This window comes from Syngnathoides biaculeatus, chromosome 2 (assembly GCF_019802595.1).
Source record: "Syngnathoides biaculeatus isolate LvHL_M chromosome 2, ASM1980259v1, whole genome shotgun sequence".
NCBI classification, from domain to species: Eukaryota; Metazoa; Chordata; class Actinopteri; order Syngnathiformes; family Syngnathidae; genus Syngnathoides; species Syngnathoides biaculeatus.
Window position 1 is genome coordinate 38,729,144 of NC_084641.1, and position 24,076 is coordinate 38,753,219.

The 24,076-nt window shown below is 41.8% G+C and overlaps 1 protein-coding gene across 6 annotated transcripts in view; it reads left to right on the top strand.

Annotated features, from left to right (window-relative positions):
• pard3ba (par-3 family cell polarity regulator beta a) overlaps positions 1-24,076 on the top strand; it is a 221,625-nt gene that overhangs the window by 138,237 nt on the left and 59,312 nt on the right. For all 6 annotated transcript variants that reach the window (XM_061803697.1, XM_061803714.1, XM_061803705.1 and 3 more), the window contains 2 exons: positions 3,783-3,893; positions 3,980-4,243. In XM_061803697.1, the coding sequence (XP_061659681.1) occupies positions 3,783-3,893; positions 3,980-4,243 (375 nt within the window). The remainder of the gene's footprint in view (positions 1-3,782; positions 3,894-3,979; positions 4,244-24,076) is intronic.

Sequence of the window (24,076 nt, forward strand, 5' to 3'; positions counted from 1 at the left end):
TTGCACATAGGTTTTATCTTGGAAAAATGTAAAAAAAATAATACATTAGATTTAATCTGTGTGGTCCTGAAATCCCAACCTTACAACTATTGTCCCTTCCAAGAAATGTTTTTAAAAAAATAAAAACCAAGTGTGGGAGCTTCATGCCTTCTCCTGCATTTTAATACACTTTAACCACAGCTGTTTAAAATTTGATTAGCTTTGGGTTGACATTTCATAGACATCCTCTTTCACAACCTCTTTTTTTGGTGGAAACGTCTGCATTTTACAGAGATTGATTTGGGCCAAATTGCTGACAGAAGCTGCAGGACATTCAGAGACAAACTCCATCCATCCATCCATTATCTACCACTCTTCCGGGTCGGGTCGCGGGGGAAGTAGCTTCAGCAGGGATACCCAGACTTCCCTTTCCCCAGCCACCTCTTCCACCTCTTCCAGAGGGATCCCAAGGCGTTCCCAAGCCACCCGAGAGACATAGTCTCTCCAGCGTGTCCTGGGTCATCCTCGGGGTCTCTTTCCGGTGGGCCATGCCGTAACACCTCACCAGGGTCCCGTCCAGGAGGCATCCGAATCAGATGCCCCAGCCATCTCATCTGGCTCCTCTCAATGCGGAGGAGTAGCGGCTCGACACTGAGCCTCTCCCGGATGACCGTGCTTCTCACCCTATCTCTAAGGAAGAGCCCAGATACCCTGCAGAGGAAACTAATTTCGGCCGCTTGTATCCAGACAAACTCTGATAAATATATTTGTCCTTGAGAAACACTGGTGCCTACTGGCTATGTTTGATTATCGAGCAAAAACTAGCCTGCATTGGCTCATTGAGATTTCACTCTTCGTTTCAAAGACCCGATTTACCCTTGTGCATCTTTCTGTTGTAACCTGAACCTTCACCAGAATACTACAGCAAACATAATACTTACTGACTTGTGTGATGTGTATGTTAGTACGTTTCCACCCTGCAATATTTTCCATACGTAGCACCATTAGGGAAAGAGAAGCTCTGTTACGCAACTCTTTACAGTGTTAATCTCTTCCAGCAGGCTCTCTCTTTCTGCAGCCAACTCCAATGAGATATGTGCGCTCCTCTCAAAATACATACAGAGCAATCTAATTACCGAGATAACAGTTCTGCTTGGTTGATTAACTGTTCTTCCTGTGCCTCAATGCTGTAGCATTGCTCCCACACAGTCAATAGTTAAAGCTCTTTATTCCTCCCCAACTGAGCAGCACTTTCATTGGAGCTTTTTCTTCACTCATCTACCCAATGCTGTTTTTTACTCTCCGTTTGGTCTTCCCTCTACTCTTATGTATTCTTTGAAGTGATTAGTAAGGATTTCTCTAAAAGTCAAGAATCTTTATTCTTTAAGCCTCATTTTGGTTTTATATAGTATGTTACACATTTTTTGTATTCCTTGCCAAATTTTGTTGAGGTACCTAAATAAGTAATAAATTTGTACTATAAGACACTTTTGGCACGAGGAATCACTGATGGTGTAGTGGTACACACGCCTGACTTTGGTGCGGGCAGCATGAGATCAAGTCCCGCTCAGTGATGGTGTTGATATCTGACCTGCGACTGATTGGCGACCACTTCAGGGTGTAGTCCGCCTTTCACCTTGAAGGTTGCGGGTATATGCTGTATATTGTTTTTTTATTTGCACAGTACGTAACGTTAAAAAAAAAAAAAACTTGCAACTAAACGGAGGGTTAATGGAGCAAAAGAAAAAAGCAATGCAAAGCAACAGTTTCAGAAGTCTCCGGTGGGGGTGACTTGCCCCTTTTTCACAAAGAACGAATCTACTTGAGACATCCTTCCTACCTTCAGCCTCATCAGACGACATCTCCTCCCTTCATCGCCAGCACTATCCCCAGCTAACTGCTGCTCCTTCACAAAAATAAGAAGCAACTTTTCAACTTCCTCCAAGATCTGTGGCCTCTGCTTGGTCAACACACTTGCTTTGAGGGCATCCTTGTGTTTCAGAATGGTGCTGATTGCCGATTTCGCCATACCATACTGCTTCGATAGCTCAGAAACACGCACACCAGATTCATGCTCGGCTATGAAATCCTTCTTAAAGTCGACAGTTTTACGCACAGCTTTCCTTTTTTTCAGCACCAGCAGTTCCACTTGCCTTCTTTGGAGCCATGATCGGGGATTAATATTGCTCAATTTGAAGAAAAAAAAAGTCACGATAGTGCTGGGAAACGTCCCTGAGCAGAGGAGTGTGAGTCAACTGGTTGTGCCGCGCAGATTACGCGTTACGTCTTTTCTGTTTTTTTCGGGGGTATGTTCGAAAGCACAATAACAAATCATCGTGGGTCACCTGGTCGGGGTGTTCAAATACCAATTTTCGTTCGAAAACCAAAGCAAAAGAATCTCAATTTTCTTTTGAAAACCGTTTTGTACGAAAACCAAGATGTTTGAAAACCGAGGTACGACTGTATATTGATAATGAATTGTACTACTACTTTACTGTAGAGCTTTTAATCTTGTAATTATCCATTTCATGTGTGGGCAAAAGCAGACATTTAATCATTGTTGTTCTTCAATTCAGTTGCACCAAAGTGATGTTATTGGTTGTGACAACCAAAAAAGAAATATTCCCGTTCATTTTGAGTCATCTAATCAGTCGAAAAAAGTAGGAGAAAAAAGCATAGGCAGGCCATTGGCATAGTTGCGTCTCCACAACAGGGCTGAAATGGAAGTTTTGGGGGTGGAAATGGGACAAGATAACAGGACAGGGAGCAATGGCAAATATCCTCATGGCAGGTGCAGGTCTATAATTCAAAGTCCCTCTTTCATTATGTATGTATTTCTTTTATTCATTTATTTACATCCATACCTCAGTTAACTTGTAATTCTCCTAATTAATGCAGGTATAATGAGTCCAGCTGTGGACCTCTGCCCCCCTTGGAATGTTAATTAAGGCACTCAGTCTGTATGTCTTATGTATGTCTTTGGAGAGGGGTGCTATCTAACAGTTTACACAAGCAGATAAATCTGCTATTCTGAATAATAATGGCTAAATGTAGTTATGCCTGATCTTGCATACAAAGGTAACAATACTGACATTCCTTTTTGAATTCGTGGAACTGCAAGTGTATGGCAGGAGTGAGGTAATTAGTGGTCTGTTCTGGGGCCAGATTTAACAAAAAGAAATAAGTGTGGCAGCTCTTACGCTGGTGTTTAGGCAAGAGGAATGTTATAGGTTTGATGGTGATGCAGTGCGGGATTAGATTATGGGTAGGAGGAGAAACCTACGTGAAGAATTGATGTTGGTAATTTACACTACCCTAACAGATGAGTCAAACCCAGTAAAGAGCTCTAAAAATGGTAATAATGTTTCCCTTCACTCTAGTGTTGAACCTTTGTGGCACTTTTAACTGCGCCAATAAGTTCCGATGTGTGTCGGGTTAGAGTTGGGTTGGGGGAAGGGGTAATGAAGTGTTTTGTTAATGCGATAAATGCAGACATTATATTGCCTCAGCAAATTTATTGAGAAAATGAGAAAATATTAAATGGTATGGTAAATGGTATACAAGAAAAAAACAAGATGCAACCGTTAACGTACGTAAACTTTTAAATATGAATGCATTAAGTGATGACAAGAATGGTTGCCCATAATCTCTCAGGATCATCATCTTCAAAAAAAATGTGTAAATTGTAATTTAATGCCTGCTCAAATAGGTTTAGGTGTGTTTTTTGGGATCAAATCAGCAACCAATCAACCTGAAGTCATTCACAGATTTTCTTTGAGCTCAAATGTCACTTTTTTTTACAGGTTTGGTAGAAAGAGAGATGACAAGAGCAAAAATGCAGTGAAAGTAGCAAAAAACAAATTGGAGGCCTGGAGTGAGGAGGAGGTTGACAGGTTTCCTGAACACAGAGACAGGTAGGAATTTTGCATGAAACAACTAGTAAGTTCTGGGTCATTACAATATTTTCCCCCTCTTTCCCCCTAACCTTTGTCACTAATAGTTATGATCCACGATATGCGGAAATTAATTCTGGCCAGCTGTCCGTTGACCCACGCTTCATCCCACATGTGGAGGATAACAACAACGACCCCAACTATGCCCAGATCAACAACTTCCTCCAACCAAACTCGCTGCAGCTGATAGACCGCACCCCTTCCCCTGCAACTCCTGTGACCTTGGAGACCAAACAGTCTCAACCCACTGCCGATGAGCTGGAGGGGCTTTATGCCAAGGTCAACAAGTCCAGGAAACAACCTGCAGAAAGGTGAGAGATCAGGGCAGAGAAAATCAAAACACAGTTGTTACATTGCGCCTTATGCTATTTACATTTATTGCTGTTGTGGGACTGAATCAGGTGCAAGACTATTAGGCTGGAATTACACTGCGTTTCCAAGTGTCCTCTTCTAATTTAATGTTCGCTCAGATTTATTTGTATTTTTTAACTGTCTACAAATGCAGTTCTAATGAAGTTGTGACATTGTGTTAAACAAATAATAACAGAATACATCCATCCATTTTCTGAGCCACTAATCCTCGCAAGGGTCTCGGGCATAAAATGATTTCCAAATCATTTTCAAGCTGTATTTAATGGAATACACTAAAAAGCCATGATATTTAGTGTTCAAAGTGATACATTTTATTTTTAGCATATTATGATTAAGTTGGAATTTTATGGCAGCAATACATTCCTAAATAGCTGGGAAAGGGTCAAATTTACCACTGTGTTACATCACATTTTCTTTTCACATCACATTTACGTTTGGGAACTGCGGACACTATTTGTTGAAGGTTTGTCGGTGAAATTCTTTCCCATTCTTGCTTAATGATCAGCTTCAGCTGTTCAACAGTCCGGGGTATCTGTTCTTGCACACATTTTCAATGAGAGAGAGGTCTGGACTGCAGGCAGGCCAGTCTAGTACACACACTCTTTTACTACAAAGCCACATTCTTGAAACGCGTGCAGGGTGTTGTTTGGTATTGTCTTGCGGAAATAAGCAGGGGTGTCCATGAAAAAGACATTGCTTGGATGGCAGCATGTTTCTTCAAAACCTGTATGGACCTTGCAATGTTAATGGTGCTTTCACAGGTGTGTAAGTTATCCACGCCATTGACACTAATACAGTCCCATGGATGGTTATTTTGCTCTTTGCCCCAGAGGACATGACGTCCAAGAGTTCCCAAAATAATTTGAAATGCTGAATCTTCGAAACACAAAACACTTTTCCATTTTGCATCAGTCCATATTAGATGAGCTCTTGCCCAGAGAAGCCAACAGCATTTCTGGATGTTGTTGATAAATGGCTTTTGCTTTGCATAGTAGATTTTGAAGATCAAGTGTCGTCAAACGGATGATTTTTGGTATACTATTAATGAAAAACCCACAGCCAATATGGTCCCATGTGTTTTTTTCACCACAAAACGTGATTTTGACATACAGCTTTTTGTAACTCCCGCCATGAAAATCCTCTCGAGGGATTTGTTTTCGAGAAGAAGCAGGAAGTGACGTACAGGACAGAGGCGCCCCCCTAGTGGACTCTTTTTTTTCCATTAGTTTTACCTCCTTGAAGATAGCTCGTTGTTCCTTCGTGTTAGCCAAAATGCCGGCTCATTGCATTGCTGGACATTGCTTGAACACTCGGGAGAATGGAATTACCCTTCATAAGTTTGAAACAGACCCTGTTCGTTGTGAAAAATGGATTGCACGGGTGCAGAGGACGAGAGCTTCGTGGGTTCCAAATAACAGGTAGGTGTGTATACAGCTCAAAAAATAAAAAATAAATAGTTTGGGGCGGACCACGTAATCGTTCTCCCTCATAATGTAGGAAAAGATCCGCGTATGAAATGTGTTTATGCGCGCATACAGCTACTAAAAAAAATAATAATTTCGGGCGGACCACGTAATCGGTCTCTCTCATAACGTAACAAAAGATCCGCGTATGAAATGTGTCGATGTGCGTGTCACCCAGCCAACAATGTCTTGATAGTGTTCATCGCGTACTGCGGCGACTTTGAACATACCCCTAAAAGCAACATAGCTCAGCTCCACCTCCTCCTTATATGCAACCACAGGTGCCGAAACTCAGCCACACCGGCTGAGGCGCCGCGTTCGGCGGTCACAGCTTCTGGGAAGGCTGCGCGTTGGGCTTTGCGATGGGGGCGGCTTTGAAGAACCTAGCCGAGAATGTGTTACTCAGTCGCGTGCGTACATTAACCGCCCCAATTCGACTGCGAGCACCCCCCTAAAGCAGCACCGCTCAGTTGTGTCATAAGCCACACTGGCCGGCTGCGATGAGCTGCGATGGCTCATCTCCGCCGCGGAAGTGGATCGGACAGGATGTAGTTTGGCCGTGATCGGATATCATCTGAATATGGCTCGAAACAATAGTGTAATATTGCCCTGAGGGCTCGAAACAATAGTGTAATATTGCCCCGGTAACTTCACTCGGTTGTGTGGTGTTGTCCTTTTCGAAAAGAGCTTCGGTGTCAGAAAGGTCGTCGGAAAAATGCGAATATCTCTGTTGTTTGGCTTCCATAGTCGCAGGCACTGCGCGTTTTCAACGACGGAAGAGACGATGACGTCAAGGACAGAGGACGCGACTAATATGGCGACCACTTGGATGTCGAGGGACACTCAATTGCGCAACTTTGTCCATGGATGACGTGCTCTCCGCTCACTTTTTTTTCGTATAGACATTGAAGTGAATACTGTTATATGTATTTTTCATTACAATATCTATTTTAGAATGTTTATAGGGATGTCAGTCCTACTTTAAGTTGCACTTACGGATGTAGTACCAAACTATTTACTGACATTGGTTCTCTGAAGTGTTCCTGAGCCCATGTAGTGATATCCTTTAGACGTTGACCATTTTGTTGCAGTGCCTTACGAGCATTCAATGTTGATTTTAGGCCTTGATGCTTACATGCAGTGATTTCTCCAGATTCTCTAAACCTTATGATTTTATTGTGCACCGTAGATGATGAAATCCCTAAATTCCTTGCAATTGTATGTTGAGGAACATTATCCTTTGTTTTCTCACGCACTTGTTCACAAAGAGGTGAACCTCAATTCATCTTTCCCTGTAAATAACAGCAATGCAGCGAAGCACCTTTTATACACAATCAAGGTCCCCTGTCGGATGTTCCAAACAGTTGTTTGATGGTCATTCCTCAACTTTCTTGGTCTTTTTTGCATCCTGTCCCAGTTTTTTTTGAACCCGTTGCAGCCATAAAATTTGAAGTTGATTACAGTATTTGCTAAAAACAAAGTTTATCAGTTTGAACATTATAAATCTCATCTTTGTAGTCTATTCAAATAAATATAGGTTTAACATGATTTGTGAATCATTGTATATTATGTTTTTAATGTATGTTAAACAACCTCCCAACTTCACTGGAATTTGGTTTGTATTTACACGTACATATCAAGTGACACATATGCCATATGGCTGTGTTTAACACTGAAACTATTCAAGTCTACAGATTCCAAAATTGCACAGGAATAACTAAAAGGTGAATGCACCTCAGTAAACAGCAATCCAATACATAAGTAAGACCATTATTAATTGTTCCCCGTTACTGCTGTCTTATTGGCAGATCTTGTCAAATATTTATCTACATTTAGAAGAGCCCTTAATTCTGATATGAAATGATCGGATTCCTTGTATTTTTTTCTCTTTACCATGACATGACACATTTCCTGTAGGGATGGGACAATACACACAAAGACTGTTGAAGAACAAGCATTGCGGCCAAACAAAGCTGAATTGTAATGGAGTGTGCGTAGCTTAGTAACAGTTGGCTCCTGTTTTTGTTGCTGTTCCTAACATTAAATTAACTTAAAGTGAATAACATTTCATATTTGGTGGCATAAGCCTTACGTGCAATAATTAGATCAAGCCTGCGACCCATTGATTTCACTTGTTGCATTCTTCAGTTGAAATGCCTTTCCAGGCCTTTAGTGGAGCCTCTTTCTGTTTTGTTTAGGTTTTTTTCTGGGCATTTCTCTCTTCAGTCTCCTCTTCAGTAGATGCATGCTCTGTTAGGTTAAGGTGCGGTAATTGACTTGGCCAGTCTAAGACCTTCAACTTTTCCCCCTGTTTAAGTCCTTTTTTTGTTTGAAGTGTGCTTGCCTTGTTGCATGATGAAGATTCTCCTGATTAGTTTGAAAGCATTTTTCTGTAAATTGCCAGACAAAATGGTTTTGTAGACTTCAGAATTCACTCTGTTGCTACCATCATGAGTTACATCTAAAGACCAGTGAGTCCGTTCCCAGAAGCAGCAATGCAAGCCCAAACCATGACACCATGCTTCACAGATGAGCTTGTGTGTTTTTTGATCAAAAGCAGATCTTTTCTTTGTCCATGCTTCGGCCTTTCCATCACTTTGGTAGAGGTCAATCTTGGTCTCATCAGTCCAAAAAACTTCAAATACATGTGTGGCTCTCTACTTCTTTACAAAATCCAATCTGGTCTTCTGATTCTTCTTGTTGATTAATAGTTTGCAACTTGTGGTAATGCCTGTATGTTTCTTCTTTGGAAGTCTTCTTCAAACTGTACATTGTGATACCTTCACCCCCGTCTTGTGTAGGTTGGCACTTTTTACAGGCTTATTTCAACGTCAGATGGTGGGTTTTTTTTTTTTCTTTTTTTTAATGTCGTCTCTTTTACCACCCTCTCGAGCAATGGTAACTTCTTGAGTGCCATACATCAGCTCTGCTGCAAAAAAAAGATGCCAACAAATCAACTGGTTATGGAGATTCCCAGCTCTTCGATTGAAGATTACTTTCCATTGAGTCCATTGATTAGGAGCCCCTCATCCAGGAAATAGACTTTGTCATATTGTCGCAAAGTTTGAACACTTTCATTAGAAAATGTAAGATCCAAAGGTTAGGATCTTAAAGGAACTTTGTTTGGAATGAACAATCAGTTCCCCAAGGATATCAATGGAAGGCATAAAACTTTATACCGACAGATGAAGAATTTCTGAGCTAAAGTGAAACGCACGTGGTTGGTGGTCGAGCTACACTCTCCCCTACCACTACCTTACAGTCAGTAACCTCCTTCAGATTACATTGTCTGCATAAAATGTACTGTAATCCACCTGGGTGCTTCTAATTACACTCTTGTTGATCACCCTATGTTCCTGGCTCGTCTGGTAAAAAGGTGTTGACTACTGCCATTTTCATCCTTTTTGCAAAGTCCACCACGATCTGTCCCTCAAAGTTCCTTTCCTGGAAGGCAACTATACCAAATATTGACATTATTTCATAGGTGTTCAGATACGTATTTGCAGCACTAACATACAAATAAAGTATTTAAAAAAAAATCATACATTGTGATTTCTGGCTTTTTAAAAATATTTTTAGATTACATCTCTCACAGTGGACATGCACCTGAGGTGAAAATTTCAGACCCATGATTTGAAAATGGTAGACCTTGCAAAGCCACAGGTTGTTTAAATAGTTATTTTCCTCACTGTATGTGTGAAAGGATCAGTTGTTGAAAGTCCATCATTTTCATCTGTTGTCCTGCTTCTTTTATTCTTGTGCCAATACAGCAACTAACTTCCATTAACCTTGAGACGAATGCCTAATTGCTCCTTGAACTGGGGGGAGTGCCCTGCATGGAGTCCGCACGATCAACATTGTGGGGGAAAAAAAAAAAAAACACAAATCACAACACAACAATCAGCAGGGCCTCTCTTTTAAGGTAGCTGTGATAGCGGGAAGGAGGCTTTTCCCCAAAATAGACTTTCTGCGCCTTTCTGTCCTAAACCTGCGTCCTGATTGCAATAGTGTGAGATAATCATGTCATGGTTGAGTAATGTCCTGTGCGACTGAAGGGGCAGTGGGCATGATAGCTATGACTTTTCTAGCGCCATTTGTTACGTGAGTGAATTTATTCCATTTTTTGAGATGAGCCTCCGTATTCAGTGTCTAAATGGTTAAGAAGACAGAAACTTTCTCAATGCAGTCTTCCTCTTCAATTATACATCATAAATGTATCTACTTTAGAACTTCTGAGTTTAAACTTAGCTTTGTGAGTGAGTGTGTAAAATCTGAAGAGGATTATAATGCCAATGTGTCATCTCCCTGATGAAATAATAGACCTCTTTAAAACTCCCTGCAACCTTAACTCTCACAGAGGAAATGCTATTGACTTGCAAATTACAAAGGGGATGAGAAGAGGAGGAGACTGATAGAAAGACATGACAGACGGAGTGACAAATAGCATTGACAGAGTCGGGAGGGGCGTTAGTGCCGCAGAGTACATTGGAGACGGGAGACTTCAGACAAAGAGGTCGCAGAAATAATTAGCCATAGTCTAGCAGCCTGACAGGTCTGTTGGACCACTTTAACTCTCATTCACTAGTGGAGGGTGTTTCATTACAGTCCCGTTTTCTCCGTCTTGGTCTCTCACTGTGCTGGTAATGTATAACAGTCTTTAGAATTAGCTTGATGGATGAGGAGCCTTCTGTATGAGAGGCTAAAGGAACTGTGAAAGGCATCTTAGACTATTGTTGTACAGTATGCAATGATAATGCATATATTCTCGTGACAGCTAAAATGACCCATAACTTTTAGTTTTCTGTATGTTTTTCCCTCATATGAATAATCTTTGTGGGTCAAGAGAAACCCTAAAAATTGTGGTGCTGCATGCATAAGTCTGGTGTAGCAGAGAAGTATGTTAGAATAGTACAGGACATGTATGATGGCAGCAGAACAGTGGTGAGGTGTGGCTGAGGTGTGACAGATGAGTTTAAGATGGAGATGGGGCTGCATCAGGGATCAGCTCTTGAGCCCCTTCCTTTTTGCAATGGTAATGAATAGGCTGACAGATGAGGTTAAACCCCTTGGACCATGATGTTCGCAGATGACATTGTGATCTGCAGTGGAAGCAGGTGGAGGAACAAATAGAAAGATGAATGAAGTATAGCCAAAGTAAAACAGAATATATCTGCATGAATAAAAGGAGTGGAGGGGCAACGGTGAGGGACCAGGGAGAAGAGATAGCGAGGGTTGAGTACTTTAAATACTTTGGGCTAACAATCCAGAGCAAGGGTCAGGAACCTTTTGACTGAGAGAGCCATAATTTCAAAAGAGCCATACAACATTTTAACAATTAAATACAGGTTTATTTGCGCATTTATGTTAGACCAACACTTTTAGAATACAACAAGTCTCTGCATTCTCTTAAATAACATAGTTACGCTGTTGCTAACCAATGATGACAAAAGTACTTCTTACCATTAATGTGACTTCTGGTGCTGCATGGTTTTGCTGATGACTTCATAGTCTTTTTCATACGTCGTAAATTAAGCTTCATGCAGGTGTTGAGATTTCCATCCGTTAATCATGAACGTAATTCACTTTGATTGATGATGGTATGATGGACTCTGGAAAGTAGCTCTTGACATGCTTTCTTCCTGCTGCACCTATTTTTATGCAAACGTAGTATGGCATGTGTCAAAATTGGCGTTTTATATTTGAGTATTTCATCGTCACAATTTTGTCATTATAATTTAAACAAACGGGAGAACCTTCTCTCTCCAACAAGGCGAATTCCTCTGTCCATTCTTGCCAAAAACTGGGATTCATCTTTTTGTCTTTGAGCGACCTTTGTCAAAACTGTTTCCACAATTAGATGTTTCGACACGATTTGCATTTGACCCTTCTGCACCTGCGCACATCGACTACCGTATTGGACATGAAACTACGGCAACCCTACTTGGTCAAACTGTCAATGCCGCATTTCCGTTGCCTACGCGACAGAAAGGACATGTACAGTATGTTGGTATGAGGGCTCTATGAGCCATTTGCAACCATCAAAAGAGCGAGATACGGCTTGCGAGGCGTAGGACCCCTGATCCAGAGCAATGTTGAGTGTGGTAAGGAAGTGAAGAAACGGGTCCAAGCAGGTTGGAACAGCTTGTAGAAGATGTCTGGTGTGTTATGTGACAGAAGAGTCTCTGCTAGGATGAAGGGCAAAGTTCATAACAGTGGTGACTCCCGCCATAATGTATGACTTAGAGATGGTGGCACTGAAGAGACAATGGGAAGCAGAGCTGGAGGTGGAGGTAAATGAAGATGTTGAGGTTCTCTCTAGGATTGAGCTGGTTGGATTGGATTAGAAATGAGCGCAATCGAGGGACAGCCAAAGTTAGATTGTTTTTCTTCCTTTCTCAGCTTCCACCACATGGTTCCCTGCTCTATCTTTGTCTTCTTACTCTTCCTCCCCACTAGCAGAGTCGTCCAACACACAACCATCCTATGCTGTTGAGCTACACTCTCCCCTACCACTACTTTACAGTCGGTAATCTCCTTCATATTACATCGTCTGCACAAAATATAATCCACTTGCGTTCTTCTACCTCCGCTCTTGTAGGTCACCATATGTTCTTGCCTTTTCTGGAAAAAGTAGTCACTGCTGCCATTTCCATCCTTTTTACAAAGTCCACCACCATCTGTCCCTCAAAGTTCCTTTCCTGGATGCCCTACTCACCCATCACTTCTTCACTGCCCCAGTTTCCTTCAACATGTGCATTACAATCTGCACCAATCACAACTCTCTCTGTGTCTGGGGATGCTCAGAACTAGATAATCTAGTTCCTTCCAGAATTTTTCTTTCAACTCTAGGTCACATTTTACCTGTGGTGCTAAGTTAAACTCTTTTCACCTCCAAGACATTCTTAGCCAGCTCTCCCTTTAAAATAGCCCCAACACCATTTCTCCTCCCATCTACTCCATGGTTAAACCCTGCCCTTAAACGTCAAGCCCTACTACCTTTCCACCTGCTCTCTTGGATGCACAATATATCAACCTTTGTCCTAATCATCATGTCAACCACCTCCCGAGCTTTTCCTGTCATAGTCCAAACATTCAAAGTCCCTACCCTGAGTTGGAGGCTCTGTATATTCCTCTTCTTCTTCTTCCGAGAAATCCGCTTTCCTCCTCTTCTTTATCTTCGACCCACAGTAGCTGAATTCCACAAACGCCCTGCAGGTTAACGGTACCAGGAGTTGGTGTTGTTAAACTTGGCCACGACCGATCAAGTTTGGGATTTTTTTTTTGATCAACACCCATATTAGTTTGGCAAAGTTTTAAGTCTGATCCCCTTCCTGACGCAACCCTCTGCATTTCTCTGGGCTTGACCAATCTTCAAGTGCTTTTGATTGCTTTACCATGTTTACAATGAAAACGACAATATAGTTGTTAACCTGTGTACTCTTTAAAGTATAAATATTTGCTTTTAACTACAGCAAAACATAAATCGCCAAACAACCCTCCTGTAAACTCAATTTTCATTGTGAAGCCTCTTCAACATCCAGGTTACTCAGAGATATTGGAGTCCGAGGGACGTCCTTCTCCTCTTCTGTGGCCATCCTCCACAGCTTCTTTAGCTGCCTCCTCTCCTTGATGAGGCAATCTATCGTTCTGCCTTCTGGACTTTTTGGAGATAGCTGGGGCAGCCTGTTTGTCTTCCGCCACTCCAAATTGTTCTGTCCCATACATATGGATGATCACCCATCCTGTCCAGCTCCTTTGTATTGGTGCCTCTGATCCCTTCCCATATGCTGCAGAGATCCATGTTTACCTTCTTCCACAAAGTCTTTTCGTAGAACTTTGGCCATTTGATCCATGGCCTACGCCCCTGGATCTTCCTCTCTGTGGTTGATTGTAGTGGTGGATTGGGTCAAGGTTGCTCTCCTGTGTCCTGTTCCTCTTCCTCCTCCTCCTCCTCCACTGGGACAGGGGTGTTGATGTCCTGCAGACTGTGGTGTGTGTCCTGGTGCTGAACTTCTGCCGACTGACTCATCCTGCTTCTCAAAAAGTAGGTGTCGATGCAACTTACCCGCTGTCCTTTCTTTGTTTCCTGCCCGGGTGAATCTTCAGGCCCTGAGTGGCAGTAACCTTTGCCCAACCACAAACGCAGATCTGTCTTAAGTCCTGCTTTGACTGTCAGAGCTTCATTAATGCTGATAAACGATCTCATAGTCTTTTTCGTTCCTGTGTTCATTACCATGTTGTCTGCCAATGAGCCATCTTCCAATCTCCCTGGCACAGGGGGTGTTTTCCTCTTACAATTTTTCATAGCTATGTTGGGTGGAGCCCATTGAATAGTTGTCCTGGGCCCCGCCGCCATGGGTTGCTAGCCCGAGGTGGCCCCGTTGGGGTCTATTCCCTCCCGCCAGCTGTCTTTTCAGGCTATCACAAGATCTTTCCCTTGTTGTCAGCTGCCCTTTTACAGCAGTCACTGGTTCGCCAAATGATCAGATGTATTATGTCGGATTAGATGTTAATATCCCTCTATTCATCCACATTTTTAGGCTCCGATGAGGTTCTGTAGAATGTTCAATTCAGTGATGGCACCCTATGGTTTATGAAGTGGGCTTCCTTCCATCATCAAGTGTTTCGCTGATAGACCCACGACATTCGAGAGGGTTCAGCAGTGAATCTCAGTGTCCCAGGTTCACTCCCTAGGTCAGGGGTTGGGAACCTATGGCTGGCGAGCCTTACCTGGCCCTTTTGATGGATCCATATGGCTCGCAGAGCCCTCATAACAACATACTGTACATGTGATTTCTCTCATGCAGGCAATGCAAATGACAGAGAAACAGTATGTTCTAGTGGGGTTGCCGTAGTCTGGTGTGGCAGTCGATGTGTGCAGGCGCAGAAGGGTCGAACACCGATCAGGTCCGAACAACTAATTATGGAAAAGCTTTTGACAAAAGTCGCTCAAAGAAAAAAAAGATGAGGAGTCCTGAAGCTTTCAACAAGAATGGACAACCTTTGTGGAGAGAGAGAGAGGGTTCTGCTGTGTGTCTCAATTGGGCGTATGCCAAAGCATTCATACTTGTTGCTAATAAACATTTTGACAACTTCACATAAAGACAAGATAATGAAACAAATAAAAGATGTGCCTTTGTCGGCAAGAACTGTTCACCATCATGCCATCATGATGGCAAATCAAATCGAATTACGTTCAGGATTAACAGATGGAAGTCTCAACGCCTGCATGAAGATTAATCTAACAACATGAAACAGACCATTAAGCAATCAGCAAAACCATGCAGCACCAGAAGTCACATTAATGGTAAGAAGTACTTTTGTCATCATTGGTTAGCAACAGCGTAACTATGTTATTTAAAAGAATGCAGAGACTTGTTGTATTCTAAAAGTGTTGGTCTAACATAAATGCGCAAATAAACCTGTATTTAGTTGTTAAAATGTTGTACAGCTCTTTTGAAATTACATCTTAAAATATTTGGCCTTTATGGCTCTCTGTCGAAAAGGTTCCCGACCCCTACTCTAGGTGGGATCAATTCTCTTGAAGGCCCAATTGGGGTCTTTTCTCTTTAAGAACAGCATTCACCGCTTGGTGCCACGACAGCTATTGTACTTCGTTTGGAGGCCTGAATGACAATGTATCATTCAAAATCTTTGCGAGTTCTTCATGTTTTCCCCTATTTACAGTGGATCTTGAGAAAATGGAAGAAACTGTTCTAAGAGTTTCCACATCACGCATCAAATGTACATTTTTCCACGCATCATTAAAGCCCAAGTCCTCTCTATCGGCCACACAGTGTTCAGTTAGGTGGGATATTTGCAGCTTTAATAAAGCTACAACACCATAGTGTTTTCCTGCTATTACTGAGGTACAATCGGAGGTCAGCATCTCCATTCTGTGGAGGTCCAGTTCATGCTTGGTGTAAAATGTAATTATTGCTTGCACAATATGCTCATCAGTGCCAACTGACAGCTGAATGATCCAACCAAACAGTTTTATGGTTATTTTCCTCCCTTTATGTAAAATACAGACATGCGTTGTCTTATGTCTGTGCTCTCATCTACAATGAGTGCGTGCCAAAGTGCATTTTTAACACGACACACCATCTCATTTGGCACTACATTAAACTTTAAAAAATTCAAAGCCAGAATTTTTGCTACGTCAGCTTTCTGGTATACAAACATACTTTTCCATGTGGTTGGGAATTTGTTAAACTAACTGCATGGATGCATTCATGTTGATGTCGAGCAGAATATTGTCAATGAGAACTTTTTTCTTCACGAGTAATAGCTTGTTCCTCTTTGGTCTTTGGTGTTTTCCCCAACAAGGTACTGATCTCCATCTTACGTGGGTTTCAACTGCTTTCAAATGATTTTTGTGCTGAATGTGATGCTTGATGCAGTCCATCTTCCATTCTGTCCACACTTCTCCTTCCAAAAATTCACTGGCTACTTTGACTTCACAATGTTTTGCAGAGACCTTTAACACTCGAAAAAGAAAAAAATATCTCCCAGCTTCATGTTTTTGCACAAACTCAGCCAGCCATTGCATCGTAAAATAACTGCATTTCTTTTTTACTTTGGCTGTGTGATGGTATTGTGGAGATGCCAGTTCGTTTTGGCGTTATAATGACGGGTTAAACAAAAGTAGCGTATCTCACGTGTCTTCTCTTCATATTAGTCACTGTTTCTCTAGCTGAAAAAACAGGTGGCGGGCGGCGCATAATGATGTCATTCTTCGTCTTCAAATCAGTCTGGTAAGGATTACAATTGATAACTAATTACAAGAAACAATCTCCCCCCACCCAGTAGACAATAGGGGGCTAGCTGACAACTTGGACAGCTTTTACTGCAGCTTTGAAAAGGACACTTTGACTCCACACACCCACCAAATCACACCACCGACTACTTCAACATCTCCGACTTCTCCGTTGACTATCCATGAACAAGACTTGGGGCGGCTCTTCAAATAATAAAAGGTCAACAAAGCGGTGGGCCCAGATCTTGTGTCTCCATCCTGCCTCAACGTCTTGCTTCAAACGCTCCACTATCATACCCCAAAAAAGCAGCAGACTCAGGTCTTAATGACGACAGGCCTGTTGACTTGACATCTGTGGTCATGAATTCCTTTGAACGCCTTGTGCGTGACCACTTCAAGAGTTTCACAGGTACCCAGCTGGACCCACTGCAGTCTGCCTATTACCAGGTCTCCGGATGATGCCGTCAACATGGGTCTGCACCTCATCCTTAAAAATCTTGACAGCGAGGGAAAGTTTGTGAGGATCTTGTTTGTGGACGTCATCTCTGTTTAACACTATCTCTATCTAGTCTAGTCTCTATCAACAGGAAGTGGAGAGATTGGAGCTTTGGTGTGGCCAACACAACCTGGAACTGTACACACTAAAGACTGTAGAAATGATTGTGGTATTCAGGAGGCATCTTTCACCACAGCTACATCTCACGCTGACCAACTGTCTTGTCAACTGTCAAGACCTTCAGGTTCTTTAGAATTAGTCTCACAGACCTAAAGTGAGTGAAAAACATCAACTCCATCCTCAAAAAAGCCCAGCAAAGGATGTACTCTTTGCAGCTTCTTAGGAACATGCTGAGACAGTTCTACACAGTTGACACCCTTTGCACAATTGTCATTGCATTGGACTGTCATTCTCATGTACACTCTAACTACTTTAAATGCTAGAAGTCTGCATCCTTTGACAACTTTGCGCAACTGTGAGTTCTTCTGAAGAAAAAAAGTTCCCTGTCAATTGACTGTCTATTGTCCTTTGTTCTTGTTAGTTTGTTTGTTCTGTTCTTTGTACTCGACATGTATGTCGTACTTGCGCCGGACCAATTTCCAGAGACAAATTCCCTGTGTTATTACATACTTGGCCAATAAAGCTGACTCTGATTCTGATCAACCATAACAAGCACAAAATATGCCATAACAGCTTTTGAAAGTGCTTCAATAAAAATGTGTAAGTGTACTAAACTTAGTTTATAATTAATAGCACATTTAAAAAAAAAAAATCAAGATTCTTTTCCCTGACATACAGTGAAGAAAATCAGTACTTGAACACCATGCTATATTGCAAGTTCTCCCACTTAAAAATCATGGAGGGGTCTGAAATTTTCATTGTAGGTGCATGTCCACTGTGAGAGAGATAAATAAAAATCCAGAAATCACAATGTAGGATTTTTATTAACAATTTGTTTGTGTGATACAGCTGCAAATAAGTATTTCAACACCTGAGAAAACCAATGTTAATATTTGGTACAGTAGCCTTTGTTTGCCATTACAGAGGTCAAACGTTTCTCGTAGTTGTTCACCAGGTTTGCACACACTGCAGGAGGGATTTTGGCCCACTCCTCCACACAGATCTCTAGATCAGACAGGTCTCTGGGCTCTCACTGAAAAACACAGAGTTTCAGCTCCCTCCAAAGATTCCAAGAGCATTGTTATGTTAAAAGACCCAGCCACAACCCATCTTCAATGCTCTGACTGAGGGCAAGAGGTTGTTCCCCAAAATCTCATAATACATGACTGCGGTCATCCTCTCCTTAATACAGTGCAGTCGTCCTGTCCCATGTGCAGAAAAACACCCCCAAAGCATGATTCTACCACCTCCATGCTTCACAGTAGTTATGATGTTCTTGGAATGGAACTCATCATTCATCTTCCTCCAAACACAGTTAGTGGAATTATGACCAAAAAGTTCAGTTTTGGTGTCATCTGACCACAAAACCTTCTCCCATGACTCCTCTGTATTATCCAAATGGTCATTGGCAAACTTAAGACGGACCTTGACATGTGCTTGTTTAAGCAGGGGAACCTTCCGTGCCATGCATGATTTCAAACCATGACATCAAGTGTATTACCAACAGTAGACTTGGAAACAGTGGTCCTAGCTCTTTTCAGGTCATTGATCAAGTCCTGTCTTGTAGTCCTAGGCTGATTCCTCACCTTTCTAAGGTTCATTGAGACCCCACGAGGTGATATCTTGCGTGGGGCTCCACACCGGTTGAGATTGAGCATCATGTTTAGCTTCTTGGCAATTTCTCTGTAGGCCTTTCCAGCTGTGTGGAGTTGTACAATTTTGTCTCTGGTGTCTTTGGACAGCTCTTTGGTCTTGGCCATGGTACAAGTTTGAGTCTTACTGAATGTACGGGGTGGACAGGTGTCTTAATGCAGCTCATGACCTCACACAGGTGCATCTGATTCAGGATAATACTTGGAGTGGAGATTGCCTTTTAAAGGCGGACTAACAGGTCTTTGAGGATAAAAATTCTAGCTGATAGACAGGCGCTAAAATACTTATTTGCAGCTGTATCACACAGCTAAATCGTTAAAAAAACATAAATTGTGATTTCTGGATTTTTCTTTTTAGATTCTCTCTCAGGGTGGGCATGTGCCTACGACGAAAATTTCAGACCCCTCCATGATTTATAAGTGGGAGAACTTGCAATACAGCAGGGTGTTGAAATACTTATTTTCTTCACTGTATATAATGTGCTGGTGACTATGGTGTGTGTGTGCTGGCGATTGAGAGAGTGTTTGGCTCTTAGGGGGAAAAAACTGTTGATGAATCTAGTGTTGTGCGATCTAATTGACCTATATCCTCTCCCTGAGGGCAAGAGTGAAAAAGTGACTGGGGTGAAAAGTATCTCTACTGATGCTTGTGGCTCTAGTTTGATAACGGGTATTGGGAAACTTATAAGGGTGGAAGAGGGCAGCCAATGGCATTTTCTGCAGCTCTTACTACTCTCTGTAGTGCTTTTTTCCCCACAGCCTGTATGAAATTACATAATGCAGTATGTCAGACGTTTCTTTTTGTAGTTAATATTTATCCATTGTAAACGTTTACCAATAAATAGTATAGCATTACTTGTGATTTCTGCATCTTAATTTTTGCATCCTTTGCAATCAGTCCATTGAAAATTTACTCTCTTTAATTCTCAGTCAGTAAGGGAAGACTCAAATCGCAGATCCATTGCAGAACATGCATGGATAGTTGCTTTGAGGTTGATGCACCTCTTCTGAAGATTCCCAGCCATGGCAACCTTCATCTCCTTTATGACTTCAGATTTTCCTTTAATCTCTTGATCAGTGTGTCTTGGAGGGGTTAAACGGCTGACAGGTGGGAATCTTCTCATTGGACATGAACTTTGTAGCCTCCTTCATGAGCTTCAGCGCACTGACTACTACTTCAGCTTTTGTCACGTTAGACTGTCAGTGTACAGATCCTTCTGTCATTTTCACTTCACTTGTGAACAAGGTGGCACAGATGGTCAGTTGTTGCTCTAGGAATCTTTGTAACATATTCTGCACACTGTTCCACCTATAGATAGATAAAAGTAAAAGTTTATTTGGATATTTATAGCACCTGTCACACCATGTTGAGGCACAGAATGCTAAAATGCTTAACAATGGCAAAATAAATTGCTCATGAAACTAAACCATTACAGTAATGTTGATGAATTTGCACTGTTCCTTTAAAAATAAAAAGTAAAAATTGAAACATAACCACCAGAACCTGGTAACAATGTCCATGATCAACTTTGTACTCTGGTGATTGTAGAAGTGTCTTTCTCTTTCAGAAAGCAGTTGGATGTGGTGATTTTTCTAAAGAAGTTGAGAATGCGTGTCACAACAGGCAATCTTGAGGGCACATTGTGCTTCCAGATTTAGGGTGTTTTCGTAGCATTTGACATGAAGTGTGAACAGTGCCTTCGCAGCTGAAATTGTCATGTTTGACGGGTTGTCAATGACAATTACTGGATAATTTTCTGTGAGCGAGGGCCTTTCTCAGTTGCTCTGCTCAATTGTGTCCGGTGTGGCTTTTGTACATGTCCCTTGTTTGTAAGACTTAAAAAACAAGTTCCTATCGCTCATTGATAAAGTGTACCATGCATGTGACGTGCTTCAGATTTTTGCAAGGATACTTGTCACGAGAAGGACCAAGTCTCTCAACACGGGCCAGTGAGGTTTTAACTTGTGCTTTTATATGGGCGTACAGCCTGGAAACACAAACCTTGAGATGTTTGCGAGTTGCAAAGGGATAGCGTCATTCCATTCACTATGCACCTAAAGTCTATGTTTTCCAACACTGTATGTCTCAAATCCTGACAAAGTAGGCAATAGACTGTAATTTTCTGTGCTTTTGGTGAAGTGGATGGGAACATGTAAGCTCAACTGCTATCGCTCTCCAGTGTGCTTTGTTTGGGGTCACACCATAGTTCCTTGGGCTACTCAAGTAACATTACCTTGTCCGGATGGTGGTGTTTTAGGTGCACTTGTTGGTTGGTGGAATTTTACATTTTGTGTGACACAGCTTCCAAACTGCCAAACTCTTATCTAAATCTTTGCTTTTTCTCTATAAAATCCTCCCACACATCTACTTTTAGCATGTATGTGCTGAATTTATTCCCACTGCCATTCTTTGGAATCTCTTAGGTCTGATATAGGAAGAGGAAGACTTTTAGTACCTGTATCTGGGAGGGTCACTTTCTCGAAAAGCTTTACAGCGCTTCTGCAAAGTGAACGGGGAAACACGGGGGATTTCAATGGGGCTTAATACAGTATATTGATAAGCATCTTAAAATGTATACTTTGTGAGAAAATTAAATGACTATATATTTATAGATATTGCAGAATCAATAAAATACCCAGCCCTAGTCATGATACACCTTCCTGATGAACAAATCATGAAGTTGGTTGCCCCAGTGCTGCCAGGAAAAAAGTTAGTGCAGTGCCATGGTTTGCAAAATTGGTCTGAAAATCCATCCATTATTTGAGCTGCTTATCCCCAAGTCTCGTGGGAGTGCTGCAGCCTATCCTAGCTATCTTTGGCCAGGAGGTGGGGAACATCCTGAACTCGGTGCCAGCCTCAGTCATTTTTCAAAGTAAAGCTCACTTGTTTTCCTCGGACATCTAATTACTGAAATATTCATATTGATGTGCAAAATGCCATGAAATAATGCTTTCCTGTGTTTGGATTCCCAGTAAAGAAGCTACTTCTCATCTGTTACTATATCATCTTTCTTGGTTAAAAAAAAAAAAAAATCTGTCTCTCTAGATGAGAGGCATGTGTTGGTGAAACACTTCTTGCAGTGCAGCCTTATCCAAATGTTTTTGAAGCCAAATCATCCACCCCACCCCACCATACCTCCCATCCTGTCAAACTATGAACAGTGGAGTCCCAATTGCGCCCCTCTTATTTTACTGCTGGGACATTTTCATTAGTGCCTCCGATGGGAGGTGCGTGTCGGGATGGGTGTCACATTTTATTAACTGTGCGAGAGTCTGACCTGTAGCGAGAAAAGGTTAGCTATGCTTGTCAAATGGTATTGAGGCAGAGCTATGACCCTCGTCATGTAGTATTTTGGCTAGGAAGCGGTGGGAGGAGATAAAAGAGCAGTGGAAGACGTGTTTTTTTTTTTTCATTTAAAAAAATAATAGAGAGCTAGATGTAGCCAATAACATATGGCCCAATAATTCTAAAAGCATTCTGGAAAGAAGCAACACAATCTCTTTTCTTTAAGGGTCTTCCTTTGTCTCTCAATAACTAACAATGACTGTTAAAAAAAAGTAATTTCCTTCTAACGCACACAGACACAAAACCTTTCAATGCACAAAGAGTATAAAGTGAATATAAGTGTATATCAGTTTTAGAGAATTTCATGGAATTTTTGTACCAGTGTTGTTTTAACCAACATACTGAGAGGCAGTTATAGAGAGGTCCCGTAGCTCAGTGGTTAGAGCACTGGTTTGGTAAACCAGGGGTTGTGGGTTCGTATCCCAATGGGGCCTCCACTCCCTGAGAAGGGTTGCGTCAGGAAGGGCATCCGGCGTAAAAATTGTGCCAAACATATATATGCGTTCATCTGAGATGATACACTGTGGCGACCCCGAAAGGGACAAGCCGAAAGAAACACACACACACTGAGAGGCAGTTATAGCTTTCACTGAAGCTGATTAAAGTATACCAAGGGTGCTCTCCTGAATGTTTGCAGTGTCTGCCTCATTGTTCCCATGTTCCCTTCCAAGTTGGTGCTCCACTGCGCTTTTCTGGCATTTCCCAGTATCACACCTGATATCTAAACACTGATCATGTACTGAGATGTTAACATACCTTCAACATCCAAACAGCAAAGAAAACGTCCCACCTTGAGCTTCTTCCTCGGTCTCATCTTCCGAGTGCGTGTGAGATCCTCATCAGTGAGGAGAAGCATGGCCAGTGGCATAACATTTTTTCTCATTAGTTTCCTCCTTTACAGAGAATGAGAATGTAGTTTTTGGTCACTTTTTTGCTCTCAATGATCGAGGGTATGCCATGCTATTATAGGTTTATGCAGATAGGGTACATCAGCGGTGCTCAATGTGTCGATCGCGAGGCAGTTTTGGTCGATTACGTGATGGTGTCCCCCCCCCCCCCCCAAAAAAAAAAAAAAAAAATTTAACATTACAATGTTAGCCTGTCATCCACCTCGTCGCTTGATTCACGTGTGGCCAATACGTCGATCGCACGCACATAAAGGCGGGTTCTAGCAAGCTGGCCTCCTATTTACAGAAGTCGCAGCGATGCGATTTGTTCTTTGTAGCTTGTTCCAAGAGATAATTTGAGAACACATCGTCTTTGGGATGTCTCCCAAGTGTTCAAGCAATGTCCAGCAATGCAATGAGCCGGCATTTTGGCTAACACGAAGGAACAATGAGCTACCTTCCCAGAGGTAAAACTAATGGAAACAAACAAGTCCACTAGGGGGCGCCTCTGTCCTGTACGTCACTTCCTGCTTCTTCTCGAAAACAAATCCCTCGAGAGGATTTTCATGGCGGGAGTTACAAAAAGCTGTATACGTCAAAATCATGTTTTGTGGTGAAAGAACACAAGGGACCATATTGGCTGTGGGTTTTTCATTAATAAGATACCAAAAATCATCCGTTTGACAACACTTGAGCTTTAAGGTGGGTTGGTGTTAGTCCCCATATCTGTTTTATTTAGAGTAATGGATGGGGAGGCTTTATAGATTTTTGTTTATAAAGGTTCATGTTGTGTTGTTTAGTTTAAGTTGCACATACAATATGTTAATCCAAGTCACTGTTTTGATAATATTGTATTTTGTATGCTTATGGAAAGTACAAGTCATAAAATTGTTGATTCAAAGATTACAAATTGGAATGTCATGGGGTCTTAAAAATCTTAATAAACAACAGGTTATTAATAGAATTAAATTATTGAATGCTAAAATAGTACTCCTTCAGGAGAGTCATTTGACTGATTCAGAAATATAAAAGGATAGAAATAGGTGGCC